The sequence below is a fragment of the Schistocerca gregaria genome, chromosome 2, assembly GCF_023897955.1.
Source record: "Schistocerca gregaria isolate iqSchGreg1 chromosome 2, iqSchGreg1.2, whole genome shotgun sequence".
Taxonomy (NCBI): Eukaryota; Metazoa; Arthropoda; class Insecta; order Orthoptera; family Acrididae; genus Schistocerca; species Schistocerca gregaria.
Genome location: NC_064921.1, coordinates 709,448,287 through 709,466,955, shown reverse-complemented (window position 1 = coordinate 709,466,955; position 18,669 = coordinate 709,448,287). Strand labels below are relative to the sequence as shown.

General features: G+C 39.2%; 1 protein-coding gene across 1 annotated transcript in view; it reads left to right on the top strand.

Annotated features, from left to right (window-relative positions):
- LOC126334821 (arylsulfatase G-like) overlaps positions 1-18,669 on the top strand; it is a 262,638-nt gene that overhangs the window by 184,962 nt on the left and 59,007 nt on the right. Inside the window, exon 6 of the mRNA XM_049997467.1 lies at positions 4,526-4,713. Within this exon, the coding sequence (XP_049853424.1) occupies positions 4,526-4,713 (188 nt within the window). The remainder of the gene's footprint in view (positions 1-4,525; positions 4,714-18,669) is intronic.

Sequence of the window (18,669 nt, the reverse complement as noted above, 5' to 3'; positions counted from 1 at the left end):
TTTGCACAGAGCATAACTTAATCATAGCTAAAACATGGTTCAAGAATCATGAAAGAAGGTTATATACATGGAAGAACTCTGGAGATACTAGGAGATATCAGATAGATTATATAATGATAAGACAGAGATTTAGGAACCAGGTTTTAAATTGAAGACATTTCCAGCGGCATATGTGGACTCTGAGCACAATCTTTTGGTTATGAACTGCAGATTAAAACTGAAGAAGCTGCAAAAATGTGGGAATTTAAGGAGATGGGACCTGAATAAACTGAAAGAACCAGAGGTTGTACTGGGGTTTCAGGGAGAGCATAAGGGAACAATTGACAGAAATGGGGGAAAGAAATACAGTAGAAAAAGAGTGGGTAGCTTTGAGGGATGAAATAGTGAAGGCAGCAGAGGAGCAAATAGGTAAAAAGACGAGGGCTAGTAGAAACCCTTGGGTAACAGAAGAAATATTGAATTTAATAGATGAAAGGAGAAAATATAAAAATGCAGTAAATGAAGCAGGCAAAAAGGAATACAAACGTCTCAAAAATGATATCGAGAAGAAGTGCAAAGTGGCTAAGCAGGAATGGCTAGAGGACAAATGTAAGGATGCAGAGGCTTATTTCTCTAGGGGTAAGATAGATACTGCTTACAGGAAAATTAAAGAGACCTTTGGAGAAAGGAGAACCACTTGCGTGAATATCAAGAGCTCAGATGGAAACCCAGTTCCAAGCAAAGAAGGGAAAGCAGAAAGGTGGAAGGAGTATATAGAGGGTCTATACAAGGGTGATGTACTTGAAGACTGGCAAAATAACCTCAGACTTCAAGAAAAATATAACAATCCCAATCCCAACGAAATCAGGTGTTGACAGATGTGAAAATTACCGAACTATCAGTTTAATAAGTCACAGCTGCAAAATACTAATGCGAATTCTTTACAGACGAATGGAAAAACTGATAGAAGCCGACTTTGGGGAAGATCAGTTTGGATTCCATAGAAATGTTGGAACACGTGAGGCAATACTGACCCTACGACTTATCTTAGAAGAAAGATTAAGGAAAGGCAAACCTACATTCCTAGCATTTGTAGACTTAGAGAAAGCTTTTGACAATGTTGATTGGAATACTCTCTTTCAAATTCTGAAGGTGGCACGGGTAAAATACAGGGAGCGAAAGGCTATTTACAATTTGTACAGAAAGCAGATGGCAGTTACAAGAGTCAAGAGGTATGAAAGGGAAGCAGTGGCTGGGACGGGAGTGAGACAGGGTTGTAGCCTATCCCCGATGTTATTCGATCTGTATATTGAGCCAGCAGTAAAGGAAGCAAAAGAAAAGTTTGGAGTATGTATTAAAATCCATGGAGAAGAAATAAAAACTTTGAGGTTCGCTGATGACATTGTAATTCTGTCAGAGACAACAAAGGACTTTGATGAGCAGTTGAACGGAATGGACAGTCTGTTGAAAGGAGGATATAAGATGAACATCAACAAAAGCAAAATGAGAATAATGGAATGTAGTAAAATTAAGTCAGGAGATGCTGAGCGAATTAGATTAGGAAATGAGACACTTAAAGCAGTAAAGGAGTTTTGCTATTTGGGGTGCAAAATAACTGATGATGGTCGAAGTAGAGAGGATAAAAAATGTAGACTGGCAATGGCAAGGAAAGTGTTTCTGAAGAAGAGAAATTAACATCGAGTATAGATTTAAGTGTCAGGAAGTCATTTCTGAAAGTATTTGTATGGAGTGTAGCCATGTATGGAAGTGAACATGGACGATACATAGTTTAGACAAGAACAGAATAGAAGCTTTCGAAATGTGGTGCTACAGAAGAATGCTGAAGATTAGATGGGTAGATCACATAACTAATGAGGAGGTATTGAATAGAATTGGGGAGAAGAGGAGCTTGTGGCACAACTTGACTAGAAGAAGGGATCAGTTGGTAGGACATGTTCTGAGACATCGAGGCATCACCAATTTAGTATTGAGGGGAGGGGGGGGGGGGGGGGGGTGGGCAGCGTGGAGGATAAAAATTGGAGAGGGAGACCAAGAGATGAATACACTAAGCAGATTCAGAAGGATGTAGGCTGCAGTGGGTACTGGGAGATGAAGAAGCTTGCACAGGATAGAGTAGCATGGAGAGCTGCATCAAACCAGTCTCAGGACTGAAGACCACAACAACAACAACAACAACAATCTTAATTTATCATCATTTTGCAATTTCTTCAGATTTAGCGTGCATTTTATAACCAATAAATTATGGTCAGAGCCCACATCTACTGCTGGAAATGTCTGGTAGTTTAAAGCCTGATTTCTAAATCTACATCTACATCTACATCTACATATATAATGTGCAATCTAACATATGGTGTATGGCAGAGGATACCATGTACCACTACTAGTTGTTTTCTTTTCTTGTTTCACTCGCAGATAGAGCAAGGGGAAAAAATGATCACCTGTATGCCTCCTTAAGAGTCCTAACTCCTCATTCTTATCTTCATGGTCCTTATGCAAAATGATTGTTGGTGGCAGTAGGGTCATCTGCAGTCAGCTTCAAATGCTAGTTCTTTAAATTTTGTCAGTAGTGTTTCTTAAAGAGAATGTCACCTTCCTTCCAAGGATTTGAGTTTCCATAGCACTAGCTACTTGCCTCTGAATTGCTTTCATATCTTTTTTTTAATCAGACCTGACGTGGATCCCAAATACTCAAGCAGTACTCAAGAACAGGTTGCACTAGCATCCTCTATACGGTCTCCTTTACAGATGTACCACACATTCCTAAAATTCTCCCAATAAACCAAAATTGACCCTTTGTCTTCCCTAACGCAGTCCTCACATAACTGTTCCATTTAATATCACTTTGCAATGTTATGCCCAAGTATTTAAGCAATGTGAATGTGCCAAGCAGGGCACTACTACACTTATGTCCGCAGCTCTTGGTCGTGCGGTAGCGTTCTCGCTGTGTGTGTTTCATCATCATTTCATCCTCATTCACTTGCAAGTCGCCGTAGTGTCGTTAAAGAACTTGTGGAGCGGCGGCCGAACCACCCCGCGAGGAGACTCCTGGCCACCAATGCCATACGCTCATTACATAACTACACTTATCTTTGACACCTTCTCATACACCACAGCATCATCGGCAAACAACTGCAGTTTGCTGTTCACCTTTTCTGCCAAATCATTTGCATGTATAGAAAATAATAATGGTCCTATCACACTTCCCTGGGCACTCCTTAAGATACCCTTGTCTCTGATGAACACTCGCTGTCGAGGACAACACTTGAGTGCTGCTACTTATGAATTCTTTGAGCTAGTCACATATCTGTGAACGTGGGAACCTTTTCTGTATTTTCATACCTCCATTAACAGTCTGCAGTGGAGCACCATGTCAAATGCTTTCAGAAATCTAGGAATCTAGGAATATGGAATATTCCTGTTGTGCTTCAAGTGTAGTTTATAGGCTATCATGTGAGAAAAGGAGAAGCTGAGTTTTACATTATTGATGTTTTCTAAAACCATTCTGATTCATGGCCATCACCTTTTTGGTGTCTAGGAAATTTGTTATATTCATACTCAGAATATGAAGAAAACTAGTGTTAGGAGTATTTGTCTGCAATTTTATGGGTCTGTTCTTTTACCAGATAATCTGTCTGAAATAATCCAGTGCTTGCAAATCTCTTCCATGTATACAACTTTCTTTCATGATTCTTAAACCAAGTGTTAACTATGATTATTGCATGCTCTGTGCAAAATAATACCAGATGGCTTCCCCTTTCATTCCTTTTCCCCAGTCTGTTAAGTTTCTTCTTATTCTTCTTCTTATTCTTCCTCCTTCTCCCACTATCAAATTCCAGTACCCCATCATAATTAATTTTACTTGTCTTCTTTAACATAGTGAATAAGTTTTTTTTCTCTCATCATACATTTTTTCAGTCCCTTCAGTAGAACTTATTAGGGATGTATACTGGTACTACTGTGGTCGGTCATGGCTTTGTATCTATGTTAACTTTAATAATAGATTCACTATACTGTTTATCCTCCATTTATCATCATAGGTATAAATTTGATTTATAGCTTGTTGGCTTCTGTCTCAGAATCTTTGGCTGACATTCATTTACCAAGGATCCTGGATTCCCATACTGCAGTGGACAACTGTTGCAGGTAGCAAGGGGAGATACACAGCAATAATGGTCACAAAATTGCTGTCAGACATTAATGTGACTGCTAGACACAATCTCTGACTGCAGGCTAGTCCACAGTCCACCATCAGTGATGGAGGATAAACCTCTGACAATGTCACACACTTAATATTAAACAAAAGTCATCTGTAGATCCTGACACAGAAACCAATGCACAGTACATCAACAAGTAACCATCAAAGATACAAAAATGTTGTAGATACAAAACTGTTTACAAATAAAGTTATTAAAAATAGTGCAATGTTGATATGCAACAATTTTCTGTGGAATACTTTAAACTGCACTTAGTCTGTCTTTTTCCAGGGATTCATAAAAACTTTTCCTTAATGTGTCTTATGTTCTAGTGTTGAGCCTTTCTTCTTGTATGCTGCACTGCAACATGTACATGCTCCATTGGCACATGGGCCCATATTTAACAACATTACTGGAAAAGGAACATTTGCAGATACTTTACTGGAAATGGACTGGCTTGTTGGAAGAGTTGTCCAAGCAGCTATGAATCATAGTGAAAACACTTTGATATGGGTGTTAAGTAAGTTCTCTTATTGATTTTCAAGTGCTCTCATGTTGCTGGCATTTTGATAACATATTTTGTCTACATCAACTTACATATTGTGCAAGCAAGCATATCATGCTTGGCAGAGTGTACCTTGTATCACTATTAGTCATTCCATTTACTGCTTCATATGCAAATGGAGTCAGGGAAAAAATTACTGACTGTGAGTTGTGATCAAGAAGTAGTGGGAATTTTTTAATTTTGTGTGTTTTACACATACAATTTTGAAAGTAATTTTTTTATTTTGTTGATACAATGTGCCTGATTTACATTTGTATTTTCAATTTTAATACTTATTTTAATGTTGACGGTCGAAAAGGTTACATGTGTTTACATGAGTTTGGCAAATTTCCTGCTTTCAAAAAAGATGGACAAAGAATTCCCATTAAATTTTTCTTGAAAAATTAGATGAAATTCAGCATCACATTCAGCATGCTTACTGTGGTTTTTGGCGACTCTGCCATGAGTAAGACAAGAGTTTATGAGTGGTGTAAATGCTTCAAAGTGGGTCGAGAAGACCACACCCTAGCACATCAGTAACTTATGACAATGTGGAAGAACTAAAGAAAATGGTTCTGGAAAATCACCGAATCACCATCAGAATCATGATGATGTCTGTATACCCTTTGGCTCATTTCAAGCAATTTTTATGGATGTTTTGGGCATGAAACATGTAGAAGCAAAGCTTGTTCCAAAATTGTTGAATTTCAACCAAAAATGATATCTTGTAGACATCACTCGGTAATTGCTGAATGAAGTTGACAATGATCAGGAACTTCTAAAAAAAGGGTATAACAGGTGATGAAATATGGGTATGATGTTGAAACCAAGGTCCAATCATCCCAACGGGGAAGAGTCAAGACTGAAAAAAATTTAACAAATTCGATCATTTGTGAAGGTTCTTCTCACTGTTTTCTTTGGTTACAATGGGATATTACATGTTGATTTCCTGCCTTGTCGTCATACAGCCAATGACAAATACTACATGGAAGTTATGTGCCTCTTGTGTGAAATAATACGAAGAAAATGACCAGTATTGTGGCAAAACCACAAATGGATGTTGTATCAAGTAACAAAAAAACAAAACTGCTATGTTGTCTCAACGACCATATTTGCTGGACATAGCTCCCTGTGACTTCTTTCTATTCCCCAGGCTAAAGAGAACCATGAAAGGACACTGTTTCACCACCATTGATGAGATAAAACCATAATTGCTGAAGGAGCTTAACATGATAATGAAAAGTGAGTTCCAGAAGTGATTTCAAGGCTGGGAAAAGTGATGGCACAAATGTATTACATCTGAGGGAAATTACTTTGAAGGGGACAAAGTTGATGAATAAATGATTTGTTGTGTAAGGTTGGTGTTAATATTATTCTACCTGCTTCACAATTGGAAAATTATTTACGCCATGGACTCAGTTACGGGACTTCTTGCAGTTAGCTTGCCCGACAAAGCTGTTTTTATATCAAAAGACACCACCAACACACAATATTCCAGATATACAGCTGCAGTTTACTTTTGTTAACTGTTGTTTTTACTTTTGTGAAAACACAATGCTCAGGAGATTCTCACAATATCTGTTAAGGGGAGATTATATATATATATATATATATATATATATATATATATATATATATATATATATATATATATATATAAAACAGAAAGAAACTTCCACATGGGAAAAATATATTAAAAACAAAGATTCCAAGACTTACCAAGCGGGAAGGCGCCGGCAGACAGGCACATGAACAAAACACACAAACACACACACAGAATTACTAGCTTTCGCAACCGATGGTTGCTTCTTCAGGAAGGAGAGGGAAAGACGAAAGGATGTGGGTTTTAAGGGAGAGGGTAAGGAGTCATTCCAATCCCGGGAGCGGAAAGACTTCCCTTAGGGGAAAAAAAGGACAGGTGTACACTCGCACACACACACACATATCCATCCGCACATACACAGACACAAGCAGACATATTTAAAGGCAAACTCTTTGCCTTTAAATATGTCTGCTTGTGTCTGTGTATGTGCGGATGGATATGTGTGTGTGTGTGCGAGTGTACACCTGTCCTTTTTTTCCCCTAAGGGAAGTCTTTCCGCTCCCGGGATTGGAATGACTCCTTACCCTCTCCCTTAAAACCCACATCCTTTCGTCTTTCCCTCTCCTTCCTGAAGAAGCAACCATCGGTTGCGAAAGCTAGTAATTCTGTGTGTGTGTTTGTGTGTTTTGTTCATGTGCCTGTCTGCCGGCGCCTTCCCGCTTGGTAAGTCTTGGAATCTTTGTTTTTAATATATATATATATATATATATATATATATATATATATATATATATATATATATAAAGAAAAGAAAAAAAAAGAAAAGATAAAAAACCTTACTGAAATCATGTTAAATGAATTTGGTTCAATATTAGAAAAACTGACTACTATTACTGTTTCAAAAGGAGAACCACTAATCAAGAGATATCTCCTACATTTACATTTATTTTTAATTATTTGTCAAAATTAGTAAGTATTAAAATATTTATTACGACTCTGGGCCTTTATCATTTAGAACCATGGCATTGACCTCTGCACCATTGTTCCACTATAAAATTTGCATAAATTGTTTATGTCATTCACTTCATGAATATAGGATCTGTTACGGTAAAGCGTTAGTGACACTTTTAAGTAATATTTTATTATATTTAGTCTAAATATCACTTGAAACTTACACATTTTTGTGCTTCATCAAAAAATGGCTTCTTTCAAAACCAAGAAATAAAAGGGAAGTGAGTCGATTACAATAACATTCACAGATCATATTAGTTGCTTACATAGTCTTTGTGATTTTTCTGTGATAATATTTGTTTCCTTACAATGTCAGTTTTGTTATACACTCCTGGAAATTGAAATAAGAACACCGTGAATTCATTGTCCCAGGAAGGGGAAACTTTATTGACACATTCCTGGGGTCAGATACATCACATGATCACACGGACAGAACCACAGGCACATAGACACAGGCAACAGAGCATGCACAATGTCGGCACTAGTACAGTGTATATCCACCTTTCGCAGCAATGCAGGCTGCTATTCTCCCATGGAGACGATCGTAGAGATGCTGGATGTAGTCCTGTGGAACGGCTTGCCATGTCATTTCCACCTGGCGCCTCAGTTGGACCAGCGTTCGTGCTGGACGTGCAGACCGCGTGAGACGACGCTTCATCCAGTCCCAAACATGCTCAATGGGAGACAGATCCGGAGATCTTGCTGGCCAGGGTAGTTGACTTACACCTTCTAGAGCACGTTGGGTGGCACGGGATACATGCGGACATGCATTGTCCTGTTGGAACAGCAAGTTCCCTTGCCGGTCTAGGAATGGTAGAACGATGGGTTCGATGACGGTTTGGATGTACCGTGCACTATTCAGTGTCCCCTCGACGATCACCAGAGGTGTACGGCCAGTGTAGGAGATCACTCCCCACACCATGATGCCGGGTGTTGGCCCTGTGTGCCTCGCTCGTATGCAGTCCTGATTGTGGCGCTCACCTGCACGGCACCAAACACGCATACAACCATCATTGGCACCAAGGCAGAAGTGGCTCTCATCGCTGAAGACGACACGTCTCCATTCGTCCCTCCATTCACGCCTGTCGCGACACCACTGGAGGCGGGCTGCACGATGTTGGGGCATGAGCAGAAGACGGCCTAACGGTGTGCGGAACCGTAGCCCAGCTTCATGGAGACGGTTGCGAATGGTCCTCGCCAATACCCCAGGAGCAACAGTGTCCCTAATTTGCTGGGAAGTGGCGGTGCGGACCCCTACGGCACTGCGTAGGATCCTACGATCTTGGCGTGCATCCGTGTGTCGCTGCGGTCCGGTCCCAGGTCGACGGGCACGTGCACCTTCCGCCGACCACTGGCGACAACATCGATGTACTGTGGAGACCTCACTCCCCACGTGTTGAGCAATTCGGCGGTACGTCCACCCGGCCTCCCGCATGCCCACTATACGCCCTCGCTCAAAGTCTGTCAACTGCACATACGGTTCACGTCCACGCTGTCGCGGCATGCTACCAGTGTTAAAGACTGCGATGGAGCTCCGTATGCCATGGCAAACTGGCTGACACTGACGGTGGCGGTGCACAAATGCTGCGCAGCTAGCGCCATTAGACGGCCAACACCGCGGTTCCAGGTGTGTCCGCTGTGCCGTGCGTGTGATCATTGCTTGTACAGCCCTCTCACAGTGTCCGGAGCAAGTATGGTGGGTCTGACACACCGGTGTCAATGTGTTCTTTTTTCCATTTCCAGGAGTGTATTTGCGAAGTTCTTCAGTCTTATTTTTTCATGTTATGTGGCATACCACCACAGTGTTCACAAAGCATCTCTGTAATATTCATATGTTGATCAAACCTCCTGTAACCTGACCTGGTGGGGATCTCAAACACTTGAACAGTATTCGAGAATGGGTTACAGTAGTGTTCCGTGTACAATCTCCTTAACAGATGAGCTACCATTTCTTTCAGTTCTCTCAATGAACCAATGTCTACCATTCACCTTCCCAACCTTACATTCTCATCCTATATCATATCACTTTACAACATTATGCCTAAATATTTAATCATTGTAACTGTGTCAAGCAGCACACAAGTGATATTGTTAAGATTGTTTTTCCTACTCATCTGCATTAACTTATATTTTTCTACACTTAGAGCAAGCTGCCATGCATCACACCAAATATAAATTCCAAATCATCCTGTATCCTCCTACTGTACACAATGACAACTCTTTCTCATATGCTCTAGCATCATAAGCAAGCAGTCACAGTTTGCCGCTCACTTTATCCATCAGATCATTTGTGTATATAGAGAAGATGAGTGGTCCTATCACAGTTTCCTGTGGTACTCCTAATGATAGCATTGTCTCTGATGAACATGCACCATAGAGGACAACATATTAGGTTCTATTACATAAGAACTCTTCAAGCCACTTGGAAATATAGGAACCTATTCCATAATCTTGGCTCTTTGTTAACTGTCTGCATGGACAACTGTGTTGAACGCTTTCCAGAAATCTAGGAATTTTCCCCTTCATCCATGGTTCACAAAATACTGTGTGAGAAAAAAATGACAAGTTTCACACGCGTTGAGATTTCTAAATCAGCACTGTGAATGAAAGCTTTTTACAGAAAGGAAATGTGTTATATTTGAACTTAGAATATGCTCAAGAATTCTGCAGCAAACTGTTGTTAAGGACATTGCTTCGTAATCTTGTTGTTCCATGCTTTTACTCTACTTGTGTAACCGAGCGAGGTGGCGCAGTGGTTCGCACACTGGACTCGCATTCGGGAGGACGACGGTTCAATCCCGCGGCCGGCCATTCTGATTTAGGTTTTCCGTGATTTCCCTAAATTGCTCCAGGCAAATGCCGGGATGGTTCCTCTGAAAGGGCACGGCCGACTTCCTTCCCTGTCCTTCCCTTATCTGATGAGACCGATGACCTCACTGTTTGGTCTCTTCCCCCCAAAAACCAACCAACCAACCAATCTACTTGTGTAAAGGAATTACCTGCATTTCTTCCAGTTTGCCTGGGACTATGCTGGGTGAAAGATTCTTGATAAATGCAAGCTAAAGGGCCAATGCCGTTGAGTACTCTCTTTAAAAACAAACTGGTATTCCATCTGGACTGGTGACTTATTTGGTTTCAACACTTTTAGTTTCATCTCAACATCAGGAATGTCTATTTCTATGTTATTCATGTGGGGGTCTGTGCAACAGTCTAACAATGTTGTCTGTATGATCTTCCTGCATGAATGATTTTTTTAAATGCAAAATTTAAAACTTCAGGTTTCATTTTGCTGTCTTCTATCATCACACAAGAATTGTCCATGAGTGACTAGATAGAAGATTTTGATCTGCCTAGTGATTTTTCACATGACTGGAATTGTAGTCTAAATGCCTAGAGATCGCCCATTCATTTTTTAAATTTTTTTATTTTATTTTTTATTTTCCATGCTAAGATATGAAAATATAGGTTGACCAATCATTAACAGAAGTGCTTTTGCAGCATGTGGCTAGCCTTTGAGGCTAGCCGCTGTGCCCGCAGCGTGGGTAACAGGAGGTCTGGAGTAATTATAGTATAGTTTGTCATGTCATTTATAACATACATAACATAAACACTGAACATGAAAAGTAAGGAAATGTTGAAACAGCCTCCCTTCATTGTATTTGTTTTTGTATTTGTATTTCTTTATTGGTCCTGTAAATCGTGTTTAGGTACATATTTTGCACAAACAATGTAGGACAAGTCAGATTGGTACAGTATATACAACATCATACACATTGTTATTTTGAAAGGATAAATAATTTCAAATTATTCAATACATGTTGAATAATGATGACAAATTTAGTATAATAAAATAAAATGTTAGACTTATTAAGAATATTTGAGCAATTACACTACACTTTTCTGGTACTCTAAAAACTCGGAAACAGAATAGAAGCAGTGGTCAAGCAACTACTCTTTCAGTTTCACTTGAAACTTTTGTAAATTTTGCATCTGTTTCAAATAGGATGGCATGTGATTGTACAGCATTATGCCAGTATGATACACTCCTGTCTTACAAATGTTGTACTTACTGTATTGACATGTAAGTAATGCTTCTGCCTAGTATCATGAAGGTGGTAATCACAGTTATATTTCCATCTTTTAAAATACTTCCTTTTGGGAAGTTTAATATTTCATACATTTATAAGCAAGGAAGTGGCAGTATACTGAGATTTTTAAATAGTGGTCTACAGGAGTCTCTGTACTTAGCATGGTTTATTATTCTAACAATCTTTTTCTGTAACCTAAATATTTTGTTTGTACCTACGGAGATAATGCTGTACATCAGCAGTGACTGAATACTGACATGGTACATTGTGATCACAGACGCACAGCTTGTATTTTGTGCGAGGATTCTTACTGCGTACATAAGTGTTACAGAAGAATGTTGAAGATTAGGTGGATAGATCATGTAACTAATGAGGAGGTATTGAATAGGATTAGGGAGAAGAGAAGTTTGTGGCACAACTTGACTAGAAGAAGGGATCGGTTGGTAGGACATATCCTGAGGCATCAAGGGATCACAAATTTAGCATTGGTTGGCAGCATGGAGGGTAAAAATCGTAGAAGGAGACCAAGAGATGAATACACTAAGCAGATTCAGAAGGATGTAGGTTGCAGTAGGTACTGGGAGATGAAGGAGCTTACACAGGATAGAGTAGCATGGAGAGCTGCATCAAACCAGTCTCAGGACTGAAGACCACCACCACAACAACAACAACAACAACGCATAAGTGTTTTAAGCTTTTTATTTACATGGTTAAGATGTGTCTCCCATTTTAGGTTCTGCTGAACATGTATACCTAAGAATTTTGTGTCACTCACAGATAAGACAGTCTTTCCATCAATTTTAAAAACTGGTCTTGCAGGATGTAGTTTCTGTGAATTGTGGAAATTGACTGTCACTGTTTTTTCATTATTTATTATTAGCTTGTTTGTTCTGAACCATCGTGTCAAATTTTGTATTATACCTGTAGCTGTTTTTTGTAGACTTTCCTCATCACGTGATTTGATTAGGATATTTGTGTCATCTGCAAAAAGTACTGTTGTCCCTTTATTTATATTTTCTGACAAATCATTAACATAAAGAATGAAAAGAACTGGCCCAAGGACTGACCCTTGAGGAACTCCATATGTAATGTTTTGTGCATTACTGTAAAAATTACAATTTTTTGTGTTTTTGTGTCTTTGTATTTTATTTGAGTGATCTGTTGATGGTCATGAAGGTAGGAATGTATCCACTTGTTTGGCAGGCCTCGTATTCTATAATTACCTAGCTTCTGCAACAGAGTATTATGATCAATTACATCGAAGGCTTTACTAAGGTCAAGAAATATGCCAGACACATGTTGCTTGTTATCTACTGCAGTTAGAATTTCATTTAAGAAGGTGTAAATAGCTGACTGTGTTGATCTGCCAGTTCTGAATCCATGTTGCACATCACTTATCATGTTTTCTTTATTTAGAAAGACTGTCAGCCTCCTAAGAAATAGTTTTTCAAGAATTTTACCAAAGCCTGACAATATTGATACAGGTCTATAGTTTGCAGCTTCATGTTTGTCCCCTTTCTTGTACAGTAGTGTCACTTTTGCCATTTTCAGATTTTTCGGGAATATACCACTCACGAATGATGAATTGAAAATATCCGTTAATGGTTCTACGATATATGTTACACTTGCTTTGATGATAATATCTGATAATTCATCAGTACCTGCTGAATACTTATTGGGTAACCTTTTTATAATGACAGATAATTCCTCAGGTGTTGTTGGAGACATGAATAGTGTTCTTGTAAGGAGTTTTGTGTCTGACTGTAGTGTATTGCTGTCTGGTTGTGAGTTGTAATGTTTGGTAATCAGGTGGTGTGCTACATTAGAACAGTAGTTGTTAAATTTATTAGCCACTACTGTGGGGTTGATTATTTTGTTGTTGTTTTCATGAAGTTCTGTATTTTTGTGGGCTAATGATGTAGTACCGGTTTCTCTTTTTATAATACTCCAGGTTGCTTTAGTCTTATTCCTGGAATTTTTTATTTGTTTGTCATTTTCCATTTTCTTTGCTTTTGTTATAACTTGTCTAAGTATTTGTTTATATTGTTTAAAGTAGTGATAAATACAGGATTTGTGGTTTGCTTTGAGTATTCATATAAGTTCCTTTTATTCTGACATGATATTTTTATTCCTGTTGTGATCCATTTATTTGGTTTGTGCACAGACTTTATAAGTGATGTTTGTTTAGGAAAGGCTATTTCAAAAAAAAAATGTTTGTATGTGGCCATAAATTTATCAAACTTGTCATCTGTGCTGTTTTAACTGTAAACATCAGTCCAGATTTATCGTCTCAAGAGAGAACAAAAGTAATCTATGTTTTCATTATTAATCTTCCTCACAATAGTTCTAGTTTTCTGAGCTTTCGTGTTTCCTGGAATAGCGATTGTTAGTATTTGGGCATTGTGATCACTAAAACCAATGTTTGCAGTCTGTGTGTTGCAGATATATTTATCTGTGTTTACAAACACCTGATCTATGATTCTTGCAGAAGTAGTGGTTATATGAGTTGGGTTGGTTTAGTTGGTTTAACATTAAAGGACTTCAGTAAGTCTTTGATTTCATCTTTAAATTTACTGTGTTTGGAAAAATCAACATTGAAATCTCCGCATATGATAATTTTTTTTTAAGGGTGTTGAAGTCCTCTAACAGCTCTTCTATATGATTATAAAAAACTTTTTTATTGCCATCTGGTGACCCATATACACAGATGATTACAGAATTGCTAGTTGGCAGTTCTACTATTGAGAGTTCTATGTCTCTTTCTTTAGATAAGATGTCAAATTTAATTATGTTAGTGAAGTCTATATCTTCTCGAACATATACGCAGCTACCACCATGCCTGAGTACTTCTCTACAAAATGTGGCAGCTAATTTAAACTAAGGTAGGTATGCTAGTTCTATCATGTCTTTATTTAGCCAGAGCTCAGTAAAGCATAAAACAGAAATATCACTCATATCATTTAACAAGATTTGTATTTCATTCAGTTTATTGGAAAGAGACTGAACATTCTGTTGGAACAATTTAAAGTATGAACCAGGTACTATATTGTATCTTGCTTGACCACTTACCTCCTTTTTACATCTAGTATTGTTAGCTGTAAAAATCCTCCTTGATTTGAGGTGTGGTGGTGTCTTCTTGTTAGCTGGTTCCATGGATTCTTGCCGCTGCCTTTCGTGTGCTGTGGTGCTTCTAATGGTAATCCACTTGTCAAGTAGCATTTCTTTCATTTTAGGCATTGTTCAGGCATTTCTGACATCTGCTTAGGAAATTGATTGTTACACTCTACAGTAACAATTTCATGGTGAATGTTAGTTTTAAGTTCATGTACAATGTTGGATTTGATTTGTGTACTTTCTCTTTTAATGCCGTCAGAGATAAAAATCACAAGGGTTATAACTTGGGGAAAAAGGGATCCATATTTTATTAGTGATAACTCTATCTTCAAACATATTACAAATTTCCTGTAATGAGAAGTTGGTTGTGTGTGCCATCACTGATTCCTTCTGAAATGCCATGAAAGCATGATCTCTCTCTCAGTTAATTGACTAAAAAAGGCCACAAAATGTTTTCCACATATCTATCACTGTTAATAGATTCCTGGAAAAAATAGGGCCCATTATTCTCTCACTGCTAATAGTGCACCATTCTCCTGTTTTTTGATGATGCAGGGGTGCCTTGTGTATTATGTTAGTCTTTTCAGAACTCCAGTAACAGTAATTTTGTGAACAGATGTATCCACCTTGGTGGAATCATGATTCATCCAAAAAGGAAGTTAGCTGAGGGTCAATTTCTCTGTCATGCACCCTGTTCAAAATCCATTCACAGAACCACAATCTTTTTACAGGGCCACCTAATTTATGCTCTTGTGCTGCAACAATTCTAACCAAAATTTATTCATGGTCATCTATTTCTCCCGTCAAGAACACTTCCTCCTCCTCCTCCTCCTCCTCCTCCTCCTCATCATCATCATCATTTAAGACTGATTATGCCTTTCAGCATTCAGTCTGGAGCGTAGCCCCCTTATAAAATTCCTCCATGATTTCCTATTCAGTGCTAACATTGGTGCCTCTTCTGATGTTAAACCTATTACTTCAAAATCATTCTTAACCGAATCCAGGTACCTTCTCCTTGGTCTGCCCCGACTCCTCCTACCCTCTGCTGCTGAACCCATGAGTCTCTTGGGTAACCTTGCTTCTCCCATGCATGTAACATGACCCCACCATCTGAGCCTGTTCATCCTGACTGCTACATCTATAGAGTTCATTCCCAGTTTTCTTTGATTTCCTCATTGTGGACACCCTCTTGCTATTGTTCCCATCTACTAGTACCTGCAATCATCCTAGCTACTTTCATATCCGTAACCTCAACCTTGTTGATAAGGTAACCTGAATCCACCCAGCTTTCGCTCTCATACAACAAAGTTGGTCGAAAAATTGAACTGTGCACAGATAACTTAGTCTTGGTACTGATTTCCTTCTTGCAGAAGAGAGTAGATCGTAGCTGAGCGCTCACTGCATTAGCTTTGCTACACCTCGCTTCCAGTTCTTTCACTATGTTGCCATCCTGTGAGAATATGCATCCTAAATACTTGAAACTGTCCACCTGTTCTAACTTTGTTCCTCCTATTTGGCACTCAGTCCATTTATATTTTTTTTGATGTGACATTACTTTCGTTTTGGAGATGCTAATCTTCATACCATAGTCCTTACATTTCTGATCTAGCTCTGAAATATTACTTTGCAAACTTTGAATCGAATCTGCCATCACAACAAAGTCATCTGCATATGCAAGACTGCTTATTTTGTGTTTACATATCTTGATCTCACCCAGCCAGTCTATTGTTTTCAACATATGATTCATAAATAATATGAACAACAGTGGAGACAGGTTGCATCCTTGTCTTACCCCTGAAACTACTCTGAACCATGAACTCAATTTACTATCAACTCTAACTGCTGCCTGACTATCCATGTAAAGACCTTTAATTGCTTGCAAAAGTTTGCCTCCTATTTCATACTCTCATAGAACAGACAATAACTTCCTCCTAGGAACCTGTTCATATGCCTTTTCTAGATCTATAAAGCATAGATACAATTCCCTGTTCCACTCATAACACTTCTCCATTAATTGCCGTAAGCTAAAGATCTGGTCCTGACAACCTCTAAGAGGCCTAAACCCATACTGATTTTCATCCAATTGGTCCTCAACTAATACTCGCACTTTCCTTTCAACAATACCTGAAAAGATTATACCCACAACGCTGATTAAAGAGATACCTCTCTAGTTGTTACAATCTTTCCTGTTTCCATGTTTAAAGATTGGTGTGATTACTGCTTTTGTCCAGTCTGATGGAACCTGTCCCGACTCCCAGGCCATTTCAATTATCCTGTGTAGCCATTTAAGACCTGACATTCCACTGTATTTGATGAGTTCCGACTTAATTTCATCCACCCCAGCTGCTTTATTGCACTGCAGTCTATTGACCATTTTCTCCACTTCCTCAAATGTGATCCTATTTCCATCATCATTCCTATCCCATTCGACATCAAAATCTGAAACATTGCTGATCATATTTTCACCTACAATGAGAAACTCTTCAAAATATTCCCTCCATCTGCCCAAGGCATCCATGGGATTCACCAGCAGCTTTCCTGACCTTTCCAAAATACTTGTCATTTGCTCCTTACCTTCCTATCGAAGACTGCTAATTACACTCCAGAATGGTTTTCCAGCAGCTTGACCCATAGTCTCCAACCTGTTTCCAAAGTCTTCCCAAGATTTCTTCTTGGATGCTGCAATTATCTGTTTGGCTTTGTTTCTTTCTTCAACATAACTTTCTCTGTCTACCTGAGTTCTAGTATGTAGCCATTTTTGATACGTCTTCTTTTTCCTTTTACAGGCTGCCTTGACTGTGTCATTCCACCAAGCTGTTTGCTTCATCCTACTTTTACACACTACTGTTCCAAGACATTCTTTAGACACTTCTAGTACTGTGTCCCTGTACCTTGTCCATTCCTTTTCCAATGAATGTAATTGACTACATTCAACTAACTGGTACCTTTCTGAGATCACTGTTATGTACTTGTGCCTGATTTCCTTATCCTGAAGTTTCTCCACTCTTATCCTCCTACATATGGACCTGACCTCCTGCACATCCAGCCTCACAATCCCAATTTCACTGCAGATTAAATAATGATCAGTGACATCAAAGAATCCCCTGAATACCCATGTGTCTCTAACAGCCTTCCTGAATTCCTGATCTGTTGTTATACAGTCAATGACAGATCTGGTTCCCCTGCCTTCCCAAGAATACCGGTGAATGTTCTTATGTTTAAAAAAGGAGTTTGTGATTACTAAGCCCATACTGGCACAGAAATCCAAGATTTGTTTCCCATTCCTGTTGGCCTCCATATCCTCTCCAAATTTACCCATAACCTTTTCATACCCTTCTGTTCGATTTCCAATCTTGGCATTAAAATCACCCATGAGCAGAACACTGTCCTTGTCCTTTACTCTAACAACTACATCACTGAGTGCCTCATAAAAACTTTCCATCTTATCTTGATCTGCCCCTTCACAATGCGAATATACTGACACAATCCTAATTTTCATGTTAGACACTGTCAAATCTATCCACATCAGTTGTTTGTTTACATACCTTACTGCAATTACGCTGGGTTCCATTTCTTTCCTGATGTAAAGCCCTACACCCCATTGTGCTATTCCTGCTTTGACTCCTGACAGGTAGAACTTGTATTCTCCCACTTCCTCTTCTTTCTCACCCCTTACCCGAATGCCACAAACAGCTAAAACGTCCAGCCGCATCTTACTTGCAGCCTCTGCCAGCTCTACCTTCTTCCCAGGGTAGCCCCCATTGATATTAATAGCTCCCCATCTCATTACCATTTGTTTGCCAAGTCGTATCTTAGGAGTCCCTGGTTTGTCAGTTAGAGGTGGGACTCCGTCACCTCCAAAGGTCCGAGGCATTTTGCTCTGATTGTTGCCAGCATCATATTTAAAGTATTGGGGAGGCAGGTTGCTAGCCTTACTTGTCCCGAGTGCCATTGAGTTTGACACCTAACGGTTGAGGGACTAACCGGTGGATTTGCCGTCTGAGCACAAAGGTGACCACAACTCAGAATATGTCCGAGATGCCCAGCCTTATTCCAAAGTAACTGGTATCCCGACTGTCGGGACCACTTATTTTGCCACTCATACATTGCCCGTGGTTCATGAATTAGGACATGACTACAGGAGCCCACACTATGAACCACTTCCTGTTTCAAGAA